The sequence below is a fragment of the Gorilla gorilla genome, chromosome 5, assembly GCF_029281585.2.
Source record: "Gorilla gorilla gorilla isolate KB3781 chromosome 5, NHGRI_mGorGor1-v2.1_pri, whole genome shotgun sequence".
NCBI lineage: Eukaryota > Metazoa > Chordata > Mammalia > Primates > Hominidae > Gorilla > Gorilla gorilla.
Window position 1 is genome coordinate 160,859,673 of NC_073229.2, and position 24,340 is coordinate 160,884,012.

Genomic DNA, 24,340 nt, shown 5'->3' on the forward strand with positions numbered 1-24,340 from the left:
CTTTTAATCTAATCAATCCCTCTACATATTTTTTTTATGACCCTGACTTTTCGAAAAGACAAGCAGTGCCATGGTGCAGGGTCCTCAATCCCAGGGCCATGGACAGTTACTGGTCTGTGACCTGTTAGGAATGGGGCCACACACAGGAGGTGAGTAGCAGGCAAATGAGCAAAAAGCTTCTTCATCTGTATTTACAGCCATTCCCCATTGCTCTTATTACTGCCTGAGCTCTGCCTCCTGTCAGATCAGCAACAGCATTAGATTCTCATAGAAGCGTGAACACTATTGTGAACTGCGTGTGCAAGGGATGTAGGTTGTGCACTCCTTATGAGAACCTAATGCCTGATGATCTGTCACTGTCTCCCATCGCCCCCAGATGGGACCATCTAGTTGCAGGGAAACAAGCCCAGGGCTCCCGCTGATTCTATATTGTGGAGAGTTGTATAATTATTTCATTATATATTACAATGCAGTAGAAATAAAGTGCGCAATAAATGTAATGTGCCTGAATCATCCCTGAACCACCCCCTGCCCCTGGTCCATGGAAAAATTGTCTTCCACAAAACCAGTCCCTATTGCTAAAAAGGTTGGGGACTGCTGCTCTAGTGTGCTCACCTTCTGATCTGTCTGATGTAACTTCTTGGGATTATTTGACTTATTTCTCTAGAGCTTGTGATTCCTATTAAGAGAACTTTAGATCTTAAGATTCAAGTTAAACATTTTTGGTGACAATATTTCACAAGAGTTGCTGTACACTCGGCCGGATGTGGTGGCTCATGCCAGGTAGGCAGATCACTTGAGGCCAGGAGTTCAAGACCAGCTTGGCCAACATGGCAAAATCCTGTCTCTACTAAAAATACAAAAATTAGTTGGGCATGGTGGCACGCACCTGTAATCCCAGCTACTTAGAAAGCTGCAGCATGAGAATCGCTTGAACCTGGGAGGTGGAGGTTGCAGTGAGCCAAGATCGCACCACTGCACTCCAGACCTGGGTGACAAGAGTGAGACTCTATCTCAAAAAATAAAAATTAAAAAATCAAAAAGAGCTGCTGTACACTTCACAGTTATCATAATAAAGTCCTAAGGGCACATGTCTGGCCACCCTATTATTAGTGATACAAGGATGGATCACTGACAGCTGGGTCTTCCCATTCTACAGGTACATTTGTTCCTTTGTGACTAACAAGTTATCTATGAGTTAGCTTTGGTATCATGTAAAAGGGGTAAAATGTAAATTTTTGTTAAATAAGCATTTCAATTTAATACTTTTAGTTCAAATTGATGATCCTTGCCAGAATCAATTATATCAACATCACTCTCATTATCAGCTTTATCATTACTTTATTAACTATAATAGTGTACTTTTGAAGAATATATTCTCTGGAAGAATAATACATTTACTATGTAGCATAGCTCAAGAAGAGCTGTATTTTTTTTTTTTTTTTTTTTTGAGATGGAGTTTCGCTCTTGTCGCCCAGGCTGGAGTGCAGTGGCACAATCTTGGCTCACTGCAACTTCCGTCTCCTGGGTTCAAGCGATTCTTTTGCCTCAGTCTCCCAAGTAGTTGGAATTACAGAAGCATGCCACCACTCCCGGCTAATTTTGTAATTTTAGTAGAGACAGGGATTCACCATGTTGATCAGGCTGGTCTTGAACTCCTGACCTCAGGTAATCCACCCGCCTCCGCCTCCCAAAGTGCTGGGATTACAGGCGTCAGCCACCACGCCCAGCCTAAGAAGTGCTATATTTCATCAACGGGATGAACTATAGTATCTCTGAAAGAGGAAGGAAAAGTACTTACTTCTTTCCTTATAACTTCTAATTTTCTGAAAAGTTGGTCACTTCCATAGGTGACAAAGGAGTTTTTCAGTGGTTGGTGATAGATTTTGTTCTGATGACTTTTCCCTGATTATCTCTATTGACTCATGGATTTTTATGTACAGTAATATATATTTTCTATTCAATATTTTTTAATGCTCACTGAAAATGATATTTAAATAGTGGTTGTCTAAGTTCCAAACATAGTGTTCTTTTCCTGTATCATCATTACTGTTGGAGACTCAAACCTCTAAGTCTGACTCTCACCCATAAAATGTCTCACAATTGGAAAATTCCACAGAAGATGGAAGCATCATCTTGTTATTTAGCTAAAGTTTGAATATTATTTTTAAGGCTTGCAAAGGTGAAAACAGGAAGAAGATGTAAGATATGGCTCTGTGTTTTTAAATCCTAGCTCTAAATAGACTAAGCATCAGTGATTCTTCAAAAACTGGAAAAGTAAAACACAGATCCATGAAGCAATTAGTCATAACCGCAAACAAACACACAACTAGAATTAAGAGTCTTTGGGCAACACAGCATGACAGTTAAGAATCATTTCTTACATTTGAGATCTTAAGATAATACATTTAGGGAGCTTCAGATTGAGTGCTCATCTTAATTGTTTACCCTTTATAAATAAATCAAAATTTCAAAAAGCATCTTAAAGAAGGGACTTCATAAGTAAATGTCTGGTTATTATAAGAACTCGGTAATTCGGAATAATTTGTATGTTTGCAGAGGCCAACGGGAGGAATGGGAGGTATAAATTACTGGAAAAGCTGATTGGAGCATTTAAAGAAAGAATGAAACTAGGTGTATCTTTAAAATATGCCAAGTATATTGTCTCATTTTTATTATATACTATCAATTAACATCATTATTATATTAAACTATTAATTTATTTAACCAACCTGTCTTTCCTTGAAAATCCATTCAATCCTCTTACCATATAAAAATTAACTTTAGATCAATCTATGTTGATTAGCATAATTTACAATTGAATAGAATCTAAGTTAGTGAGTTTTAACTATGTTTTCATTATTGAAGGACAATACAATTTAGAATGCATATCACAGTATTTTAGTTAGAAGCCTAAAACAGTTCTCATGATAGCTACAAATTCACTGATAAGCCATATTTTAAGTCTGTATATGTTATGCAATTTCTAAAATTTTAAACTAACTTTGTATATTTTCAAATGTTTGTTTAACGTGTATTACAAGTGAGTTCTTCCTGAAAAAAATTAACATGTTTCTTTTACATATTAATCACATTTCCTCAAACCTCAGAGTTCTGACCATCTTAATAAGTATTTACCTTCAAAATGAGATTTAGAATAAGTACATTTTCAAACCATTGTCATTGTTTTGCCTACATATGCAAATCACTGTCAATTCCTGCAATAATTTAGAGGCTTCAACAAAACCTCACCTTGAGTTAAGAACAGAACAATAAATATATGACTGTATCAAAATAGAACATATATACTGAAAAAATATATATCTATTGTATATCAATAAAAACAATGAAAAAAGCAACAAAGGAGCAATAAAAATATTTTTAGAACACTGATATAGGGATTTTGGCTAGTATAGAGTTTTTAATTTAGTCTTAGACCCAAAATTTTATTATAATCATAATTTCTGAAGAGCACAAATTGCAATGTACCTTCTCCGATTTCACTGAACCAATCAAAAGAATTATTTCAGGCTGGGCAAGGTGGCTCACACCTGCAATCCTAGCACCTTGGGAGGCCCAGGTGGAAGGATCTCCTGAGCTCAGGAGGTTGAGATTGCAGTGAGCCGTGATCGTGCCAGTGCACTCCAGCTTGGGTGACAGAATGAGACCCAACCTTAAAAATAAATAAATAAATAAATAAAATAGCAGAGGTTTTTGAAAAAAGCACTAAGAAAGCACAATCTAAACCAGCCTGGGCAACATGGCAAAACCTCATCTTTACAAAAAATACAAAAAAATTATCCGGGTGTGGTGGTATATGCCTGTAGTCTCAGCTACCCGGGAGGCTGAGGTGGGAGGATCACCTAAGTCTTGGGAGTCAAGGCTGCAGTGAGCTGTGATTGTGCCATTGCGCCCTGAGCAGCAGAGTGAGACCCTGTCTCACAAGAAAAAAAAAATTATTTCAAACAGACCTTTATGCCTTTAATACCCCTGCTACAGGAATAAATACTTTATCATTCTTTTAGTCTGGGCATTTAAAAAAATAAACAAATAAATATTCTGACTTTATTTAGCTTCGGAGATTCTCCAGAACATTACATAAAGATACAAGCTCTTCCAAAATAATGTTTTTTTTTAAAGTCTAGGATTCATTTCTCTTTAAGAAAAGTAACAAGAAATTCACCAAAGTGGGCCAGGTGTGGTGGCTCACACCTGTAATACCAGTACTTTGGGAGGCTGTGGCAGAACTGCTTGAAGCCAGGAGTTCAAGACCAGCCTGGGCAACATAGTGTGGCCACATCTTTATAAAAAAAATTTTTTTTAATTAGTCAGCTGTGGTGGTGCACGCCTACAGTCCCAGCTTCTTAGGAGGCCAAAGTGGGAGGATCACTTGAGCTTAAGAATTCGAGGCTGCAGTGAGCTATGATCGCACCACTGCACTCTTGCCTGAGTGACAGAGTGAAACCTGGTTTCCAAAAAAATTTTTTTTTTATTTTGAAGAAAAAGTTTCTTCTACAATTCATAGCTTCACTAAGATGAACGTGTTATTTTTTCCCTATGAAAAACAAGGCTGAATATTTCTATGTCTGTAGTAATTCCTAAAAGAGTTGGAAAGATTCTCTGAAAGGAGGTCGTTAGACACCCAACGGAGCAAAATATGATTCCCATAGACAGGATTCCAGTATCTAGAATCTTTACAAAATGTGATCAAAGCCAAAACCAAGAAAATCACTTGAAATTTGTTCACTAAGATGCCCTAACTTCTTTAAATTCCCAGGGAAAGGCAGCAGATGAGATAATGTCTACAGATAAAAAGGGACAAAAGCACATTCTGTCGATGGCTATGATTCAAAGATGGTCTGAGGAGCCTAGTTCCTACCAAGACCACCATTTGCTTAACCTGTTGCTCCTGGGGCTTTGGGAGGCTCTTCCCCCAACACCAGTGAAATCATAGGGAAAGGTGTGCTTGAGAAACAGATAAAGGAAACAGCAGAGGTTTTTGAAAAAAAGCACCACAAAAGCGCAATCTAAAATAGGAAATATTCCTGATGTCTCACAAAACAGTAACCTTATTTAGGAGTTGGGGGTTGAATGCAGAACCCATATCCTCAATATTAGTTTGAGCTGGAATATTAACCAGGGGGACTTTTAGAAACAGGTAAGATAAATTAAAAACTGAATTATGTCCTAATATCAGGATTCTGTACAACAGTATGAAACACCAAACAAGGAGATATAATAAGTTTTTTTTTTTCTCTTTGGGAAGTATGAAAAGATAGAAAGCAAAAGATTTATCTATTCATGATTCTTTTTCTTTGCACCAAGTTGGGTCCAGTTTCTTGATTTCCATGTAAAATATCAAGTTGTAATTACCAACTTTCCGGAGCTCAAAGGAAGATTCAAACTGGTGTCCAGCTGCCAGGAGGAGGACCGCATAATTAATTCCTGACTGTAGTGTTGGCTCAGATTCAAATGCCTTTTTGAACCTATAAAAAACCACAAATGTACAAGTTAACTTTCTCAGTCATGAAACCCTGGGTGTGTAATAGCTTCTGTTTGTATAACTCCAATGCCTGAGCAAGTAAAAATATTGCACTGGCCTTCACCCCAGAATCTGGTGTGCTATTAGGACTTAACGCTTCAGAAACTGCTTATCTTTGTCCACAGCTCTGTTGCTTTCCCCCGCTTAGCTCACCCTCAACCTACCTAGTAACCCTAGTCTTTAAAAAAATCCTTTCTTCAACCATCTACCAGAAATATGTGAATGTGAAAATTTAGTTACAAGGGCATTTGTTACAAGATGAAAAATTACTCTAAATATCCAATAATATTATACAGTATAATATGGAATAACATATATTCCAAATGTTAGAAAGCTATGTAGTCATTTATGTTGTAGAAGCATGTTAAAAGTCAGAAGAAAACTAGTGTTTCCAAGTAAAATGTAGTCGTCTACTTGGAAGCCATCATTCAGGGTGGGTGGGTGTGTGTGTGTGTGTGTGTACAATAAACATTTAAAAATGAGAACCCCGCACATATTTTTTAAAGTAGTTTTTACAAACTCTTAAAAATATACAGAGCACTGAGGAGGTAACACACTGAAATGATCAATTCCATAAGAATGATATAAAAATGAAATAAACTGTCAATTATAGGATGAAATTAAGAAAAGCAGAGATGTAGAGTATGTCTCTACATACTAATTTTGGCTCAGAGAGTTATAAAAAGACTTTTCTGAATATGCATAAAACCGAGTATCAACCTTTGAAAATACTTCAATATTTAAAAGGACTTCAGTGTTTGAATATTTACTTTATTTTCAAGGTAATACTTCCTAGGATACATTTAAGGGTTTCCTCACATGCATCATTAAACGGGCAACGATATTCAATATAATTTCACTTAGGTGTATGTAAAATGAGAAAAATAAAATAAATGCCCTAGTGACTAAGAGGAACTGCCTGAGGCCAAAGCATGAAAAATGAAACTTTTATTTTTAAAAAAATCATGCTGAAGAAAATATAAGAACTAAATATCTAACAAATGACCATTTGATGATACCAAAAAAAGGTTATGTGGGAAGAAATACATTATAATTCCAAGATAAAAGCATTCTCACCTAAGTCATAACTGTGTAAATAAAAGACAGGAATAGTAAACATAGTGATAGGCACAATAGTGTATATTGTAGGCACAATAAATGTATATTCTTGGCTTTTATATATACTCAAAATTTTCCATAATTTAAAATAAATTAAAGATCAAATGAAAACAAAAAATATATTTTTCTGAATATTGAGGACCGTGTCTCTTTTTTAAACATCTTGCTCTTTAATTAGAACAAACATCTCTGAATGGAGGCAAAAATAACTATGAATCTTAACTAGTTGGCTCTGATAGTTATGTACCTATGGAATATGAAAAAAAGGTACCACTGCATCACCAAAGGAGATTAAAAAGCATTTTTTAATGTTTCCAGAAGTATACATGTTTCCATTCTAAAATCAAAAAAGTATATACACCTAGACTACAGATATTCGAAACTATATCAAGGCCAGTCACAACTTACAGGTCTTAGACTAACATAAGTCTCAAAGTTCTTTGTCTTTGTTCAGAGGCAAGTATAATGTCCCAACAAAAAAGGATTTAGGAGAAGAAAGAAGTAGACACTTCCCTTTCTACCAATTCATATCAAGATACGTAATATTTTTCATTAAATACATTATGGCATTTTCCCTGAAACCAAAGAACATGAAATGTCTCTTAAAGATATGAAAAGGAAGATGCAAAAATGAAGACATATCGAAATGAATCAATAAATATTGGCTGAATATCTCCTATGTGCCAAAACCAACCTAAATGAATATTTGGGTTTATATTTGTTTTTCTGTTACCACAAACAATATATATTTTTGTATTTTAAATGAAAAGATAAACACCAATAAAATTAATAATTCACATTTTTCTTGAGCTCCCCTCAATCCATGAGACTAAATTGAGTACTGTATTGAGGAAAAAGTCTTAATGTTTTCTGGAGATTAAAAGAGCATGTAGGTATATTACAAAAGAAATAAAATCCTGTCATATATCATTAGTATACCACTGCAGGAAGTGGGAATTCTCCCATACTGTAAAAGCAAAGAAGTACAGTATTCTTGGCAGAAATTTGCCAATATCAAAACTATAGAATTTTTGTTTGTTTGTTTCTTTGAGATGGAGTTTCCCTCTTGTTGCCCAGGCTGGAGCGCAGTGACACGATCTCAGCTCACTGGAACCTCTGCCTCCAGGGGTCAAGCGATTCTCCTGCCTCAGCCTCCCAAGTAGCTCGGATTACAGGCATGCACCACCATGCCCGACTAATTTTTTTGTATTTTTTTTTTTTTTAGTAGAGATGGGGTTTTGCCATGTGAGTCAGGCTGGTCTCGAACTCCAGACCTCAGGTGATCCGCCCACCTCGGCCTCCCAAAGTGCTGGGATTACAGGTGTAAGCCACTGCACCCGGCCAACTATAGAAATATTTTAAAACTATGTATAACTCTTAACAATTATACATTTACAAATTTATACCAAGAAAAAACATTAAACATGTAATCAGAAGTTTCATTACAAGGGCATTTGTTACAAGATGAAAAATTACCCTAAATTTCCAATAATACTATAAAGTATAACATGGAATAAAATATTATACAAATGTTGGGAACCTACATAGCCATTTGTATTGTGGACAAATATTAAATGTGAGGTGGAAAACTTGTGTTTCCAAGTAAGATGTAGTCGTCTACTTGGGAGCCATTACTTCTGCTTCAGTAATTAGGGGGAAATAAGAATACATATCAAAAACACATTTTTGCGGACACTGGAGATCTATGGAAGCAACAAAAAAAATCACTGAAATAAACTCCAAAGAGGGAAGTGGCCTTCCAAGATGAGCTGAATTGCTGTTGTCTTTCATGGGGCATTTGCTGATTCTGACCCTGAGATTAGGCTTGGGCTTGGCATGGGCAGAGAAACTCTGTCTATTTTAAACTTTACCAAGAAAAAGAGAAACTAGTGGATTTCTTGACAATTGCGTGGTTTGGCACGACAGAATGAAACCTGAAGGAGCCCCAAATGTGTTGCTGTTTTCTTCACAGGACATTCGTTGAATGCTGAGTTGTACAGGAGGCTAGGGCGTGGAGTAGAGCTGGGATGACAGAGTGAAATCTCCTGAGTGTTTAGGAGAAAAGTCCCACTAGGGAAAGAAGTCTACAACAACCATAGGAAAAAAGTCTTCCCTTTAAGAAATTTACCACATTTTGGGCTGGGTGCACTGGCTCCCAGCCCTTTGGGAGGCCAAGGTAGGTGGATCACTTGAGGTCAGTAGTTCAAGATCAGCCTGGCCAACATGGTGAAATCTTATTTCTACTAAAAATATAAAAATTAGCCAGGCATGGTGGTGTGTGCCCGTAGTCCCAGCTACTCGGGAGGCTTAGGCAGGAGAATCACTTGAACCCCGGAGGTGGAGGTTGCAGTGAGCCAAGATCACACCACTGCCCTCCTCCCTGGGCAACAGAGAAAGACTCTATCTCAAAAAAAAAAAGAAAAGAAAAAGAAAAAGAAAAAAAGCAATCTACCAAATTTTGGAGAATAAAGAGCTAAACACAAAACTCTCAAGGACAGATAAGGAATCTCCGACAGTATTTAAGGGATAAGAAGATAGAAATCTGCCTGCCTATCAATTAAAAGTTCAAGAGGGTCACAGCTAAGAAGCAGAGACAAAACAGAAACAGATAAGGTCAATGAAAATGAAAACCCAGACCCAACCCGACTCAACTGCATTTGTTGAAGTAATCAGCTTCTTACCCTATCTGGCTAACAGAGGAAAAGGAGACTCTCTGTGAGTGAAAATAAAATCATCTCCAAGTCTCAATAGTTTTTTAATACAAAATGTCTGGGATACGAGACATGCAAAGAGCCAGGAAGTTGTGACCAACAAACAAAAGCAAACACACACAAAAGCTGACCTACAGATAATTCGGATGCTGGAGTTTATAGACAAGGACTTTAAGATAATTATGACAAATACGGTAAAGAATATAGAGAAAAAGATAAAATGGATAAAAGATATAAACAACTTCAAAAAAGAATCAGAATCAAAGAAATCACATAATCTAGCACCAAAACATACAATACCTGAAAAGAATAACTCAATGTATGGGCTTACAAGTTAATTCAACAAAGTGGAAAAACAGTTTTGGTGAACTAAAACGCATGTCAATAGAAGGTATCTAAACTGAAGCAGAGATATAGAAAAAAAAAAAAGAAAACACACACACATACAACAACAAAGCATAAGAAACAGAGGAGACACAGTTAAATGGTCTAACCTATGTATTACTGTAGCCCCAGAAAGAGAAGAAAGAGAATATGGAGCACAAGAAATATGTGAGATATAATGGATAAAAACATTTCAAAACTGATGAAAACATCAACCCACAGATTCAAGAAGCTCAGCAAAACTCAAGCAGGATAAAATAAGATAATTATAGTCTAAATGCCAAAACATGTTACCAAAATCCAAAAACACAGTGGAAAATCTTTTAAAATCAGCCAGAGAAAAAAGACACATTACTTTCAAAGTAGCAATAAAATTGACAGTAGACTTTGCCATACAAACTATGGAAGCCAGAATACAACGTAGTGACATCTTTAGAGTAATAAAAGAAAAAAAAAAGTCTAAAAAAGATATTTTCAGACAAAAACTGGGAACTAGTTGCCAGCAGATCTGAACTATAAAAAAATACTAGAAGTGCTTCAGACTAAAGGAAAGTGATTTCATTTGGAAGCACTGAACTTCAGAAAGAAAGAGCATCAGAAAGAGTAAATATGTGACTAGATCTAAAATATAAAAATTATTTAAAATCTATTGATTATTTAAACTGCTCCAAGTTTCTTTCCTTGTTCAGGAAGCAGTAAAATACAAAATGTAAGGTAGACTATAAAAGTCGAGGATGCAAGTTGTAATCTCTAGGGAATACTCAAAGAATAATATGAAAACTATTACTAAAGTGCTAATGTAGGAGAAAATGTAATACTAAGTTAATAAAAATAAAGCAAGAATGGAGGACTAAAAGAACAAAAAACATGTAAGACAAATAAAAAATAAATAAGACAAATAGTCAATATTATTGATATAGCCCCAACTATCAGTTACCACATTAAATGTAAATGATCTAATCATTCCTAATAAGATATTTTTCAAATTAGACTGAACAATAACAGCAAAAAATGCAAGTATATTCATTTTAAAAAGGCACACTGTAAATACAAGTTGAGTAACCCTAATAAAAAAATCTGAAATCTAAAACGCTCCAAAATCCAAAACTTTTTGAGTGCCAACATGATGCTCAAAGGAAATGCTCACTGGAGCATTTCTGATTTCCAATTTTCAGATTAGGGATGCTCAACTGGCAATTATAATGCAAACATTCCCAAATTCAAAAATATAAAAAAATCCAAAACACTTCTGGTCCCAAGCATTTTATATAGAAAAGATAATTAACAAGTATTAGGACACAGGTAGGTTGAAAGTGAAATGATGCATAAAGATGTACCATCCAAATATTAAATAAATGTTATCATTATATATTAATATCAGACAAAACTGACTTTAAGATAAAAATTATTATAAGAGAAAAAAGGAAGGTTTCATAATGATAAAGAGGTAAATTCAATAGGAAAATATAATAGTCCCAAATGTACCTAATAGCATGGCTTCAAAACATATACAGAAAAAAATGCACAGAACTAAAAAAGCAGATATATAAATCTACAATTATAGGTAGAGATCTTAAAACACTTTCTCAGTGATGATCAAACAAACAGACAAAAATTATCAGTGAGGATATAGATTTGAATAACATTATTAGCCAAGTTAATCTAACTGACTTATCTGGAACACTAGACCTAACAATTGTGTACCATATTCTGGGCTGTAAAGTACTTCTCAACAAATTTCAAAGGACTGAAATAATGAAAAATGTGTTCTCTCACCATAATAGAATTAAACCACAGAACAACAAAGAAAGATATATTTGGAAATTGGGCAACTCAGTTCATAACCCAAAGGTCAAAGAAGAAATCATACTGAAAATTAGAAGGTATTTAAACTGAACAATATATGTATGTTGTTATACATAAGGTAATGAAAGTCTAATAGATAAAATGTCTGGGATGCAGAACAAATTATACCTTTAAATGTAGATATTGGAAAAGGAGCAAGGTTGAAAATCAATGCTCCAAGCTTCCATCTAGTAAACGAACAGCATATCATCTTCAAAGTAGAAGGGTATAATAAAGAAAAGAGCTGAAATCAGTGAAATAAAAAGCAAACATGCAATAAAGAAAATAGTGTCAAAATGTGGTTCTTTACAAAAATTAATAAAGTTGATAAACTCCTAGGCAGACTTCTCATGAAAGAGAGAGAAATAAAAACTACTGCTAAGCCCTCATAAACAAAAAGACGGTCATCTGTAGAGATGATATGAGCATTAAAAGCAAAGTAAAGGACATTTGGAACAACTTTATGCCAATAAATATAACAACATGGGTAAAATGAAAAATTTCTTAAAATCACATGTAAGCATGACACAAGGAAAAAATGGAGACTCTGAATTTCTCCATATCTGTTAACAGAATTTATAATACTCTGAAATTCTTCTTTTTGTTGTCTATCTGCTCCAAGAGAATGTAAGCTCCATAAGAGCAGGAACCTTATCAGCCTTGCTGACCAATGAATCTCCGGTACTTGAATCATCAGAATACCTGACACACTGCAGGTGATTATGAAATACTTGTGAAATGAAGAAAGAATGCATCCACTTCCTACCAAGAACCAGGCTGAGATAACTGGTAAATATGTCAGTTCATACAAGATACAAATAATCTCTTAACTTCCTTCAGCGATCTAAACTCTGATCTTGATAAAACTATATTACTAGAAACTACATCCTTGGACCACCTTAAACAAGTGAATTGCATATCACTTTCACTGTGTTACATTATTCACTGTGTTACATCTTAATGTTATTGGAGTTCACGACTTCAATAAAAATATTGATGTTGTTTATATAGCTTTTATTGATTGTTGTTTATGTAGATTTTATTTACACAGGGTCTGTCATGAGAAATTCCTTTAAGTTACTGCTAGGGAGAGTTTAACTTCCTCTGAAGAATTGGTATATGATTTTTTTTTTCATTCTATCACTAAAAAGCATATTGGCTTGAAGCTTAGTCATAACAAGCATGTTGATACTTATTACTGCCATATTTACATTCTCTAGTTTCTTTGTGTTAACTTTCATATGTATTTTATCATTTTGTTAATTTTTCTTTTCTTTTCTTTTCTTTTCTTTTTTTTTTTTTTGAGACAGAGTCTCGCTCTGTCATCCAGGCTGGAGTTCAGTGGTGCAATCTCAGCTTGCTGCAACCTCCGCCTCCTGGGTTCAAGCGATTCTCCTGCCTCAGCCTCCCGAGTAGCTGGGATTACAGGTGCACGCCACCACACCCAGCTAATTTTTGTATTTTTAGTAGAGACAGGGTTTCACTGTGTTGGTCAGGCTGGTCTCAAACTCCTGACCTTGTAATCCACCTGCCTCAGCTTCCCAAAGTGCTGGGATTACAGGCATGAGCCACTGTGCCCAGCTCATTTTGTTGGTTTTGTAGATGTTAAAATAATGATGATATCCTTTTTTTTTTTTTTTTTTTGAGGCAGAGTGTCACTCTGTTGCTCAGGCTGGAGTGCAGTGGCGCAATCTCGGTTCACTGCAAGCTCCACCTCCCAGGTTCATGCCATTCTCCTGCCTCAGCCTCCCAAGTAGCAGGGACTACAGGCGCCCGCCACCACGCCCGGCTAATTTTTTGCATTTTTAGTAGAGACAGGGTTTCACCGTGTTAACCAGGATGGTCTCGATCTCTTGACCTCGTGATCTGCCTGTCTTGGCCTCCCAAAGTGCAGGGATTACAGGCATGGGCCACCGCGCCTGGCGATATCCACTTTAACTGAAGATGCTATCTCAGACATTTTAGGGTAAGAGTGTCACAGTATCAAACAACTTGCAAATCCCAGTGGCTTGCAACTCCTGTTCATGCCACATGTCTGTGTCATGAACTCTGTGTCATGGTTCAGCTATGCTCCACATTGTCTTCCATCTGGGATCCAGCCTGAAGGAGCAGCCTTCTCATGGAAATGGCCAAGGAAAAAGTACATGTGGTACAATCACAAAATTGCTCTCAAAGCTTCTGCTTAGAATGCACATCAATCAAGACACACAACCAAGTCTGGCATCAAGAGTGGGAATATTTAATCTTCCTACAAATGAGGACAGTGTATTTCTAACAATAATACAACAGCATAGATGACGGTCTCTATCAAAGAAAGCTGTGATTAACATCAAATGGTAAAAGAATCAATAGTACCTGCCTCTGCTTACTGAGCACCTACCAGGTACAAGGCATTGAATGAGACATTTCAGGCATAATACTTCTAATTCTGACAACTCTTTAAAGTAGGGGGAATTCCTTACCAACAAGGAAATTGAAGCACAGGAATATTAAGTTATGCAGTGTGGAAGCGGTCAAGCAGGAACTCTACCCAGTTCTGCTGGATTCCATAAGCCTAGGCCCTTTTCTTTGTATGGCTCTGCCTACCCTTTGGTTTGTACTAACAATTTTGGTAGTTCTTTTTCATTATTTTCTGGGTTTTTTTTATTTTTGTTTTTAATAAAAGGGAGTTGAATTAAACAGGAAAAATAAATATTGCTTTTATATTAAGGATAAAGCTTGTATTGCTTTTATAGTTAGGATAAAACTTGTATTCTATATACAACAGAAACAGATGCTGATATATTCTAAGAAAAAAATGGTATTTTTCACAATATATTTGATCAGTCTCATAAAACAAAAGACTAATATTTCAAAAAGACTTACATGGCAGTACTGCTGAAATGCACCCATAAAAACACACCAAACGAGTTTTATAATGCTGAGAATGTCACAGTTTAGCAAAAGGATACATAAATATGCACAATATGTAAATCTATACATAAAGAAATCTAAACAATGATTAAAAGTGCAAAACTATCTATAAAGATAGAGAAATAAAATGATGAAGCTAAATTGGATAAGACTTTAAGAAGGAAATAAATCTTAGAGAACTATACATTTACATATTAAGAGAAATTTAGTGGCTACCTTTGAGTAACCATACGAAGTTATTGCCACTCCTGTGGATTTTTTTTTTTTATTTTAGCACTAAATATTTGTTGAAAGGGGGCAAATAATTTTTTTTTTCTTCTTGAGATGGAGTCTCGCTCTGTCGTCCAGGCTAGAGTGCAATGGTGCAATCTCGGCTCACTGTAACCACCGCCTCCCAGGTTCAAGCGATTCTCCTGCCTCAGCGTCCCGAGTAGCTGGGACTACAGCCATGTGCCACCACACCCAGGTAATTTTTGTATTTTTAGTAGAGATGGGGTTTCACCATGTTGGCCAGACTGATCTCAAACTCCTGACCTCAGGTGATCCACATGCCTCGGCCTCCCAAAGTGCTGGGATTACAGGCATGAGCCACTACACCCAGCCAAAAGGGGGCAAATAATTTGCACTATTTAATTCATTATTTCATTTAAAAGATGCAAACTTCTCTTTTGAGCTTTCAAAGCAATAGGTTTTTGTTCCAGCATTGCCTTATGATTAGTACTGTATTTGTCGCCTGATTGCAAACTAGCTTAAAAGCAGTTAAGTCTTTGATATAGAGTGAGTGATGAAGTCTTCACAAAAAAAGACTTTTCACTTTTTGCATCCGCACTGAGACATTCAACAGAAATCAAAAATAAAGGAAATATTCTTGGACTGATTATTTCTAGCTGGAATATGTACTTTCCAACAAAGAAGACACTGAGCTCAAGTCAAGTTCTTGCTATTTTTCCTTGTTTGTGATATAACAGTTGTGATTCTTTCTATGAGACACAAAGGTAATTAAATTAGAATTTCATGGTTTTTTTTATCTCTAGGGATATTTCTGAAATTAACACTCATAAAATAACTCAGAAACAAAGCAGGACAGCATGTGAAGAAACTAATGCTGAATCACCCTGCTGCTGTGATCTGCTGGTGGGGGTATAACCCTCCAATTCAAACTACTTATTTGTGTACATATCTTGTTATAATAGGAAACTCAGGAACAAAAATAAAAGAACCCCAAGTTCTAACTGTGTTTTTCCAGTCCTTTTACCACGCACATATTTTTTTCCAAAAAAAGAGAATCACCCTATTTTTATGATCTGCTGTTTAACTGATGAAATATCATGACGCATGTTACTATTAAACATTTTTCAAAACCACAATTTTCTTCTGGGTATATACTTAAAATAATTAAAAGTAGAACCTTAAAGAGATATTTATACATCAATGTTTAAAGTAGCATCATTTACAATAGCCAAAAAAGTTGTTGGAAACGATTTAAATGTCCATCAAGAGATGAATGGATAAACAAAATGTGGTATATACATACAACACAATTATTATTCAACCTTACAAAGGAAGGAAATTCAGACAAATGCTACAATGCAGAGGAAGATTTGAGGGCCTTATGCTTAGCAAAATAAGCTAGCCACACACATACACAAAACCCAAAGCAAATATAATACCACTTACATGAGGTACCTAGAGTAGTCAAATTCAGAGAGATTTATAGAAAGACAGAAAGTAATGGTGGCGCCCAGGGCCAGGGGAAGGAGAGAATGGGAAATTGTTGTCTAACAGATACAGGGTTTTAGTCATGCAAGATGAAAAAATTTTCCGTGGATGGATGGTGATGATGGTTGCATAACAATATGAATGTACTTAATGCCACTGAACTGTACACTTAAAATGGTTAAAAGAGTAAATTTTATGTTATATATATTTTACCACCAAATTTTGAATAAATGATATTCCATCCTTTGGAAACGTGATCCTTTGCTTAACAACTTATCTATTTTTGGATATTTAGATTTCTTCCAATTTTTTGTTACCATAAAGTTCAGTGTCATGAACACCATTGCAGATCTTTGTTTCCATATCTACCATTTCTTTAGGATAGTTTCCCAGTGACAGAACTGGATCAAAGAACATGAATTATTTCAAAGCTCTTGATGCACAATGCCAAACTGCTTTCCAGAAAGGTCTTTACCAATTCACATTCTCAAGAGCAGTGTAGGAGAGTGACTTTTACAGTGTACCCATGCAAAAATAAATTATTCTCATCTCTTCTCATCTTTGCCAATTGATTACAACAAAAAAGAACAGCTCAAATTTGATTACTCTTAAGGGTGAATAGTTTTCATATGTACACTTACTCTTGCAATAACTGCCCCAATTCTTTAAACAACAATGCAAACCCATATTCTGAGAAGGCTGGAAAGATGGGAAGAGATACCCTTGGAAGAGCTCTGCAGGGGAGGCAGGGGCGGGGCTGGGGGGTGTAGATTTAATCTTGGAGGCTATGAAGAACAGTAAAGATTTAGGAGGAAGGGAGTGACAGCAAATATGGGGAAAATCTAAATATTTCATGCAAGGGGAATAGTCACATTAACCAATTATGATTAATCTATGCTGTCAGATGGAACCACGAAAGCAGAATCTTCCAGGGCAAAGAAGTTCACATTGCTAAAAAATTCCCTAAGCAATTCTGATGTTCTCAGCCAGATTTGCAAACAATCGCTTTGGTTCACTAAGTGAAATCACTCCTATTCTTCCATATTCTCCTTCTTTTTCAGTATAATGCCTGGCAAATATCTAGTTCTCTCACTCATTTCTCTAATAACTGAATTACATAAAGCAAGCCTTAGTTTCTCTCCTTAGTTGCTCCATCTTTGTTAGTCAATTAGGAGACCTCTACAGAGACAGAGTAAATACTCTTATTCTGGCCATGTGCAATGGTTCACGACTGTAATCCCAGAACTCTGGAAGGCTGAGGAAGGAGGATCACTTGAGCCCAAGTGTTCAAGATCATCCTGGGCAACACAGTGAGACCCCCATCTCTCGAAAAAATTTGAAAAATTAGCTGAGTGGTGGTGCACATCAGTAGTCATGGATACTTCAGAGGCTGAGGCAGGAGGACAGTTTGAACCCAGGAGGTTGAGGCTGCAGTGAGCCATGATCACACCACTGCACTCCAGCCTAGGTGACAGAGTGAGACCTTGTCTCAAAAAACAAAGCAAAACGAAATGCCTGTAATCCCAGCACTTTGGGAGGCCAAGGTGGGCAGATCATGAGGTCAGGAGACTGAGGCCATCCTGGCTAACATGGTGAGACTCCATCTCTACTAAAAATACAAACAAAAATTAGCCGGGTGTGGTGGCAGGTGCCTGTAGTCCCAGCTACTTGGGAGGCTGAGGCAGGAGAATGGCGTGAACCTGGGTGGCAGAGCTTGCAGTGAGCCAAGATCATGCCATTGCACTCCAGCCTGGGCAACAGAGCAAGACTCTGTTTTTAAAAAAAAAAAATTATGAATTCTTAGACCTCAACTTGGTCATGCCATAACACAGCTTCATCTAATCCATCATCTGCTGAATGCGGTATTAAATCAAGGTCAAAGCATGAGACCAATGTTCCAGGGCACTTGTTTACAAAGCAGCTATGGACACACTGTGTGTTTTACTCAAGTTCCCAGGTCATCCTGGAACTAGCGATCCCTTAGGAATCCTGTACATCTATCTGGTCACCAATGAGCTGGTGTCATGCTGAGTTACTAAAAACTTTTCAGGCCTTGTGTTCTAAAAATAAAAATCATCCAAAATTTGGGGACTCATATAATAGACACAATAAAGGACTAAGCAAAAATAATGTTAATGCAACAACAGTGAGATAAAACTCTGGAGGTGGGGAGAGAGGGGGAAGGAGGGTAGTAAAAATGAAGAGAACACTGAGAAACATAACTCGAAGCCAAGACAAAGGAAACAAGGCTAATCTGGCAAATGGAAAATCGACATTGGTCTTTATTTGTCTGTTGATTAGTTTGTTATATAACTCTTCCAAAGTAGAGCCAACCCCATTAATAATGTAAAAACTAAATCTTTATTAGGCACACATTACTGTTTGAATAGCACTGTCACTGACGTAAAAGAAAACTAGTTGATAAGGCCAGGCTCGCTGTTCTTCCCCAAGTTACTATGGAAAAATGAACATATTAATGCTAAAAACAGACTTAATGCTTTTAATTTCCTGGCTATGGATCTTTTTTGGCATTATAACAAGAAAGACATGATTATGCTAATACAGTACAAGCACCTAATTTCCTTTCAGAGTTCTCAAAATGACTTCATATCTTCCCTTAAGAATGAGAACACCGTTTTCTCCAAAATCAAATGTGATTTCAGGCAAGTACTGCCTATCCTACATGGTGCCACAATAGCCCTGATATATGAAATTCAGACAGGGCCTGGGTAAAAATTATGCAGACTCTATACATTTTCCCTCATTAGCTAAAATGTTTAGCTGCATCCAGAAAGAAAAAAAAGACTTTTAGAAATATTTTAGAACAAGGGAAATTTAATATAGTCAATGTCCATTTTGAACATGGATAAATATATCAAATATGTAAAGACATACAAAATGGGGGGGGGGGGCAGAAAAAAATACAAAATTATTCACTAAAGATGTATTAACACCAAGGATATAACACTAAAGGCTTAGTAAATTTCAGGACTTTAACATATGTTGTTTCATTTAATCCTCACAACAAAGCACTCATCCCAAAGAGGTTAGTCTAAACCGGTTGTAATAATCCCATCCTCTTTGCTAGTGATTTGTGTAGTTTGGGGCTGATGAAATACTAGAAGCATGAAGGCGTAAAGAAAGTCTGGAGTAAGTTTTTACAAGAATGTTTTCTCAGTCCTAAGAGAAAGATACAGGAAAAGATTGCCTCAGTTCCCCTCGACACTGGTGCAGCTAATCTGGATTGGTCTTGGAATGGCCATAGCCATCTTGCAATCCTGAGTAGGGGCAGCCCAAGGTCAAAGCCACCCATGGCCATAGCAAGAAAAAGGACCTGACTGATGTCTTTCAGCTGCTGGTTCAACCTGCACTTGAGCCAGTCTTACTTCTGAACTTCATGTTTTAGGAGATACACTTTCTTATGATTAAACCCATTGGAGTAAGGTGTTCTGCTACTTGCAATATGCCAAGAGCATTCTAACTCATCTAAGCAAGTGTTAATTTTTTTTAAGTAATAAAACAGAATATTCTAAGGGTAATTTGCCCAAGATCACACTGTTTCCAAGTATTGTGTCAACACTGATCCCTTGTGAGTCTCCCATTAGTTCATACTTCTTCAACAAAACTGAAATCTAGACATTTCTGGAAATGTCTATTCCTGGAAACTTCAGGAAGGAGGGCCTAGGATACAGTAAAAACAACACTGGATCTGAAAAAATAAGATCTGAAATTTTATTAATCACAGGGCAACACGAAATTCACTGGAGTTCTTTGATTTTTAATTTCATCAGTTGCAAAATGGGAAGAAGTGACCAGGTGTGGTGGCTCCCATCTGTAATCCCAGCACTTTGGGAAGCTGGGGCATTAGTATCACTTTGCTCCAGGTATTTGAGACTAGCCTGGGCCACATAGCGAGATCCCATCTCTACAAAAAATAAAAAATGAGCCAGGCATGGTGGCATACGCCTGTGGTCCCAGCTACTTGGGAGGCTGAAGTGGGAGGATCACTTGAGCCCAGGAGTTCAGGGCTGCAGCGAGCTGTGATCTGCACTGGGTGACAGAATGAGACCCTATCTCAATTTTTTTTTTAAAAAAAAAAAAAGGAAGAAAAATGTCAGCCTTGCCTACTTCACAAGGTTCCTGTAAGCCTCCCTCATTAGTAACATGCACAGAAACGTTGTGTGAACTCTAAGGGTTAAGGGCTCAATTATTATTAATATTTCTACCTATGTGAGCAAATACTGCATATAACAAAATTTTCTAAATAAGTCATACTGCATAGGAATTCAGCATAACCATTTCGTGGTTATTTCTTTTTAGATTGCTTAAAAAAGAAAATGTGGAGATAATCTGGCAATGAGAACTTCTGCGGTCCTCTAAGGCATGGTGATTTGTCCCTAACACTTCCTTGGATCATCTCCAGGGGTTAAGTTTGCCACTTCAGAAACTTGATGGCTGTTTTTTAGGATGTAAGTCTCAGCTCTTTAGTCACAAATTCTCACCCCTTGAAAGCTGGCTCTCCTCCCAGCTTCTCACCCTCTCTGCTGTCATCTTGCTCCTTCTCCTGCAGCCCAAGTCGTCCTCTAACTAGCATGTGACGGGCACCACTGCTGCCTTTAACTAATTTAAATCTTTATATTGAAAAGCTATGAGAAAAATGCCACAGCCTTTTAAATACAAATTGCATTATTTCAGCCATTCTCAAGAGCTGGGATGAACAAAAATAACTAAGGAAATGACAACGCAAAACATCAAATGTTAGAGAACTATGTTTTTAATGCTTAAATTAGGATGTATTCATTCAAACCATTCACTCTCTGTCTCACATAAGAGTCAAGAATCACAGTTTGTTCCAACAATATACTGTAATTCAGCACACTTAGAAAAATCTAAACCAGCCAGGCGTGGTGGCTCACGCCTGTAATCCCAGCACTTTGGGAGGCGAGGCAGGTGGATCTGGAGCCCAGGAGTTCAGGATCAGCCTGGGCAACATAGGGAAACCTTGTCTCTGGAAAAAAAATACAAAAAGTAGCTGGGCATGGTGGCACGCGCCTGTAGTCCCAGCTACTCAGCAGGCTGAGACAGGAGGATTGCTTGAACCCAGGAGTTCAAGGCTGCAGTGGAGCCAAGATTGTACCCCTGCACTTGACCCTGGATGACAGAGCAAGATCCTGCTCTATAATAATAATAATAATAATAATAATAATAATAATAATAATGTAAACCATTTTCCCCCTATTTTCTGTTTTCACATTCTGAACCCACAACTAAAGCTATCGGAAAATAGATCACATTAGAGACTCTCTGTAGCACTAAAACGCTGCCATTTAGTACTTGAATCAGATAATATGCCTAGGAGAGTAAAACTTCCTCCCTCTACTGTGGGTCAGGAACATTTATTAATATTATTAAAAAGGAGAATTGCAGAAAGAGTTCGATGAGCCATTGTAATCACAACTGCTTGGGTTCTCTTTCCATTGAGTTGGAACTCTTATCCTTAAACTTTCCATGATCAGTGGCTTACTGTTTATTCAAGTCAACAGAAAATGATTCAGTCCATGGAAAGAAGCCTGAGGGACTGACTACCTGCCCTAACACCTCACTGCTTATGCCAGCAACAGCATTTAAGAAATGAAAACCCAAAGGATTATGACTCAAAAGAAAAAAAAAAAAAAAAGGTCGGTTGAAACATCCCTTTGGGACCCATGACTAATGAGGGGCATAATCCTGGGTATATCTGGCCAGATGCCCGACAACCTCAGCAGCCCTCCTCCCTGTGAGCACCTTGACAGGGCAGGTTTCCTTCTTAGCTCCAACAGAAAGGGAGGTTGGGGACAAGGCCAACACAAATAAGAGTATGTTTGCACTACAGCGGAAGCTGGACAAAACACTAAGAAATACCAAAATAGCTTTATAAGCAAGAGCATGAAAAGGCATCCATTTTAAGATTGGGGAGTGGGGGCTCCCTTTCAGTGTTAAATAGGACAAATGGATATAATGACAATAATGGCAGGTTATGGATAGGTCCTCTACAGTAAAAGTGGCATTCTTACATTACTAAATAAATCAGTAAGTGTCATGTGCAAGATCAACTCCTGAAGACTGTCCCATTAGAAGTCTTTGAGCTCATAAACCAGGTATTGATGGAATGTATCTCAAAAAAATAAGAGGTATTTATGACAAACCTACAAGCAATATCATACTGAATGGGCAAAAGCTGGAAGCATTCCCTTTGAAAAGCAGTAGAAGACAGGGATGCCCTCTCTCACCACTCCTATTCAACATAGTATTGGAAGTTACGGCCAGGGCAATCAGGCAAGAAAAAGAAAGAAAGGATATTCATATAGGAAGAGAGGAAGTCAAATTGTCTCTGTTTGCAGATGACATGATTGTATATTTAGAAAACCCCATCGTCTCAGCCCAAAATCTCCTTAAGCTGATAAGCAACTTCAGCAAAGTCTCAGGATACAAAATCAATGAGCAAAAATCACAAGCATTCCTATACACCAATAATAGACAAACGGAGAGCCAAATCATGAGTGAACTCCCATTCACAATTGCCACAAAGAGAATAAAATACCTAGGAATACAATTTACAAGGGATGTGAAGGACCTCTTCAAGGAGAACTACAAACCACTGCTCAAGGAAATAAGAGAGGACACAAACAAATGGAAAAACATTCCATGCTCATGGATACGAAGGATCAATATCATGAAAATGGCCATACTGCCTAAAGTAATTTATAGATTCCGTATTATCCCCATTAAGCTACCATTGACATTCTTCACAGAATTAGAAAAAACTACTTTAAACTTCAGATGGAACCAAAAAAGAGCCCATATAGCCAAGACAATCTTAAACAAAAAGAACAAAGCTGGAGGCATCATGCTACCTGACTTCAAACTATACTACAAGGCTACAGTAACCAAAACATCATGGTACTGGTACCAAAACAGATACATAGACCAATGGAACATAACAGAGGCCTCAGAAATACCACCATACATCTCCGACCATCTCATCTTTGACAAACCTGACAAAAACAAGTAACAGGGAAAGAATTCCCTATTTAATAAATGGTGTTGGGTGAACTGGCTAGCCATATGCAGAAAGCTGAAACTGGACCCCTTCCTTACACCTTATGCAAAAATTAACTCAAGATGGATTAAAGACTTAAATGTAAGACCTAACACCATAAAAACCCTAGAAGAAAACCTAGGCAATACCATGCAGGACATAGGTATGAGCAAAGACTTCATGACTAAAACACCAAAAGCAATGGCAACAAAAGCCAAAATTGACAAATGGGATCTAATTAAACAAAAGAGCTTCTGCACAGCAAAAGAAACTACCATCAGAATGAACAGGAAACCTACAGAATGGGAGAAAATTTTTGCTATCTATCCATTTGACAAAGGGCTAATATCCAGAATCTACAAGGAACTTAAACAAATTTACCAGAAAAAAAACAATCCCATCAAAAGTGGGTGAAAGATATGAACAGACACTTCTCAAAAGAAGACATTTATGCGGCCAACAAACATACGACAAAAAGTTCATTATCACTGGTCATTAGAGAAACGCAAATCAAAACCAAAATGAGATACCATCTCACGTCAGTTAGAACGGTGATCATTAAAAAGTCAAGAAACAACAGATGCTGGAGAAGGTGTGGAGAAATAAGAACGTTTTTACACTGTCAGTGGGAGTGTAAATTAGTTCAACCATTGTGGAAGACAGTGTGGCGATTCCTCAAGGATCTAGAACCAGAAATACCATTTGACCCAGCAATCCCATTATTGGTATATACCCAAAGGATTATAAATCATTCTACTATAAAGACCCATGCACACACGTTTATTGCAGCACTGTTCATAATAGCAAAGACTTGGACCCAACCCAAATGCCCATCAATGATAGACTGGATAAAGAAAATGTGGCACACATACACCATGGAATAGTATGCAGCCATAAAAAAGGGTGAGTTCATGTCCTTTGCAGGGACATGGATGAAGCTGGAAACCACCATTCTCAGCAAACTAACACAGGAACAGAAAACCAAACACCGCATGTTCTCACTCATAAGTGGGTGTTGAACAATGAGAA

General features: G+C 37.1%; 1 protein-coding gene across 2 annotated transcripts in view; it reads right to left on the bottom strand.

Annotated features, from left to right (window-relative positions):
- MAP3K5 (mitogen-activated protein kinase kinase kinase 5) overlaps positions 1 to 24,340 on the bottom strand; it is a 236,836-nt gene that overhangs the window by 106,939 nt on the left and 105,557 nt on the right. For both annotated transcript variants that reach the window (XM_055391191.2, XM_019030003.4), the window contains exon 9: positions 5,374 to 5,486. In XM_055391191.2, coding sequence (XP_055247166.1) covers positions 5,374 to 5,486 — 113 coding nt within the window. The remainder of the gene's footprint in view (positions 1 to 5,373; positions 5,487 to 24,340) is intronic.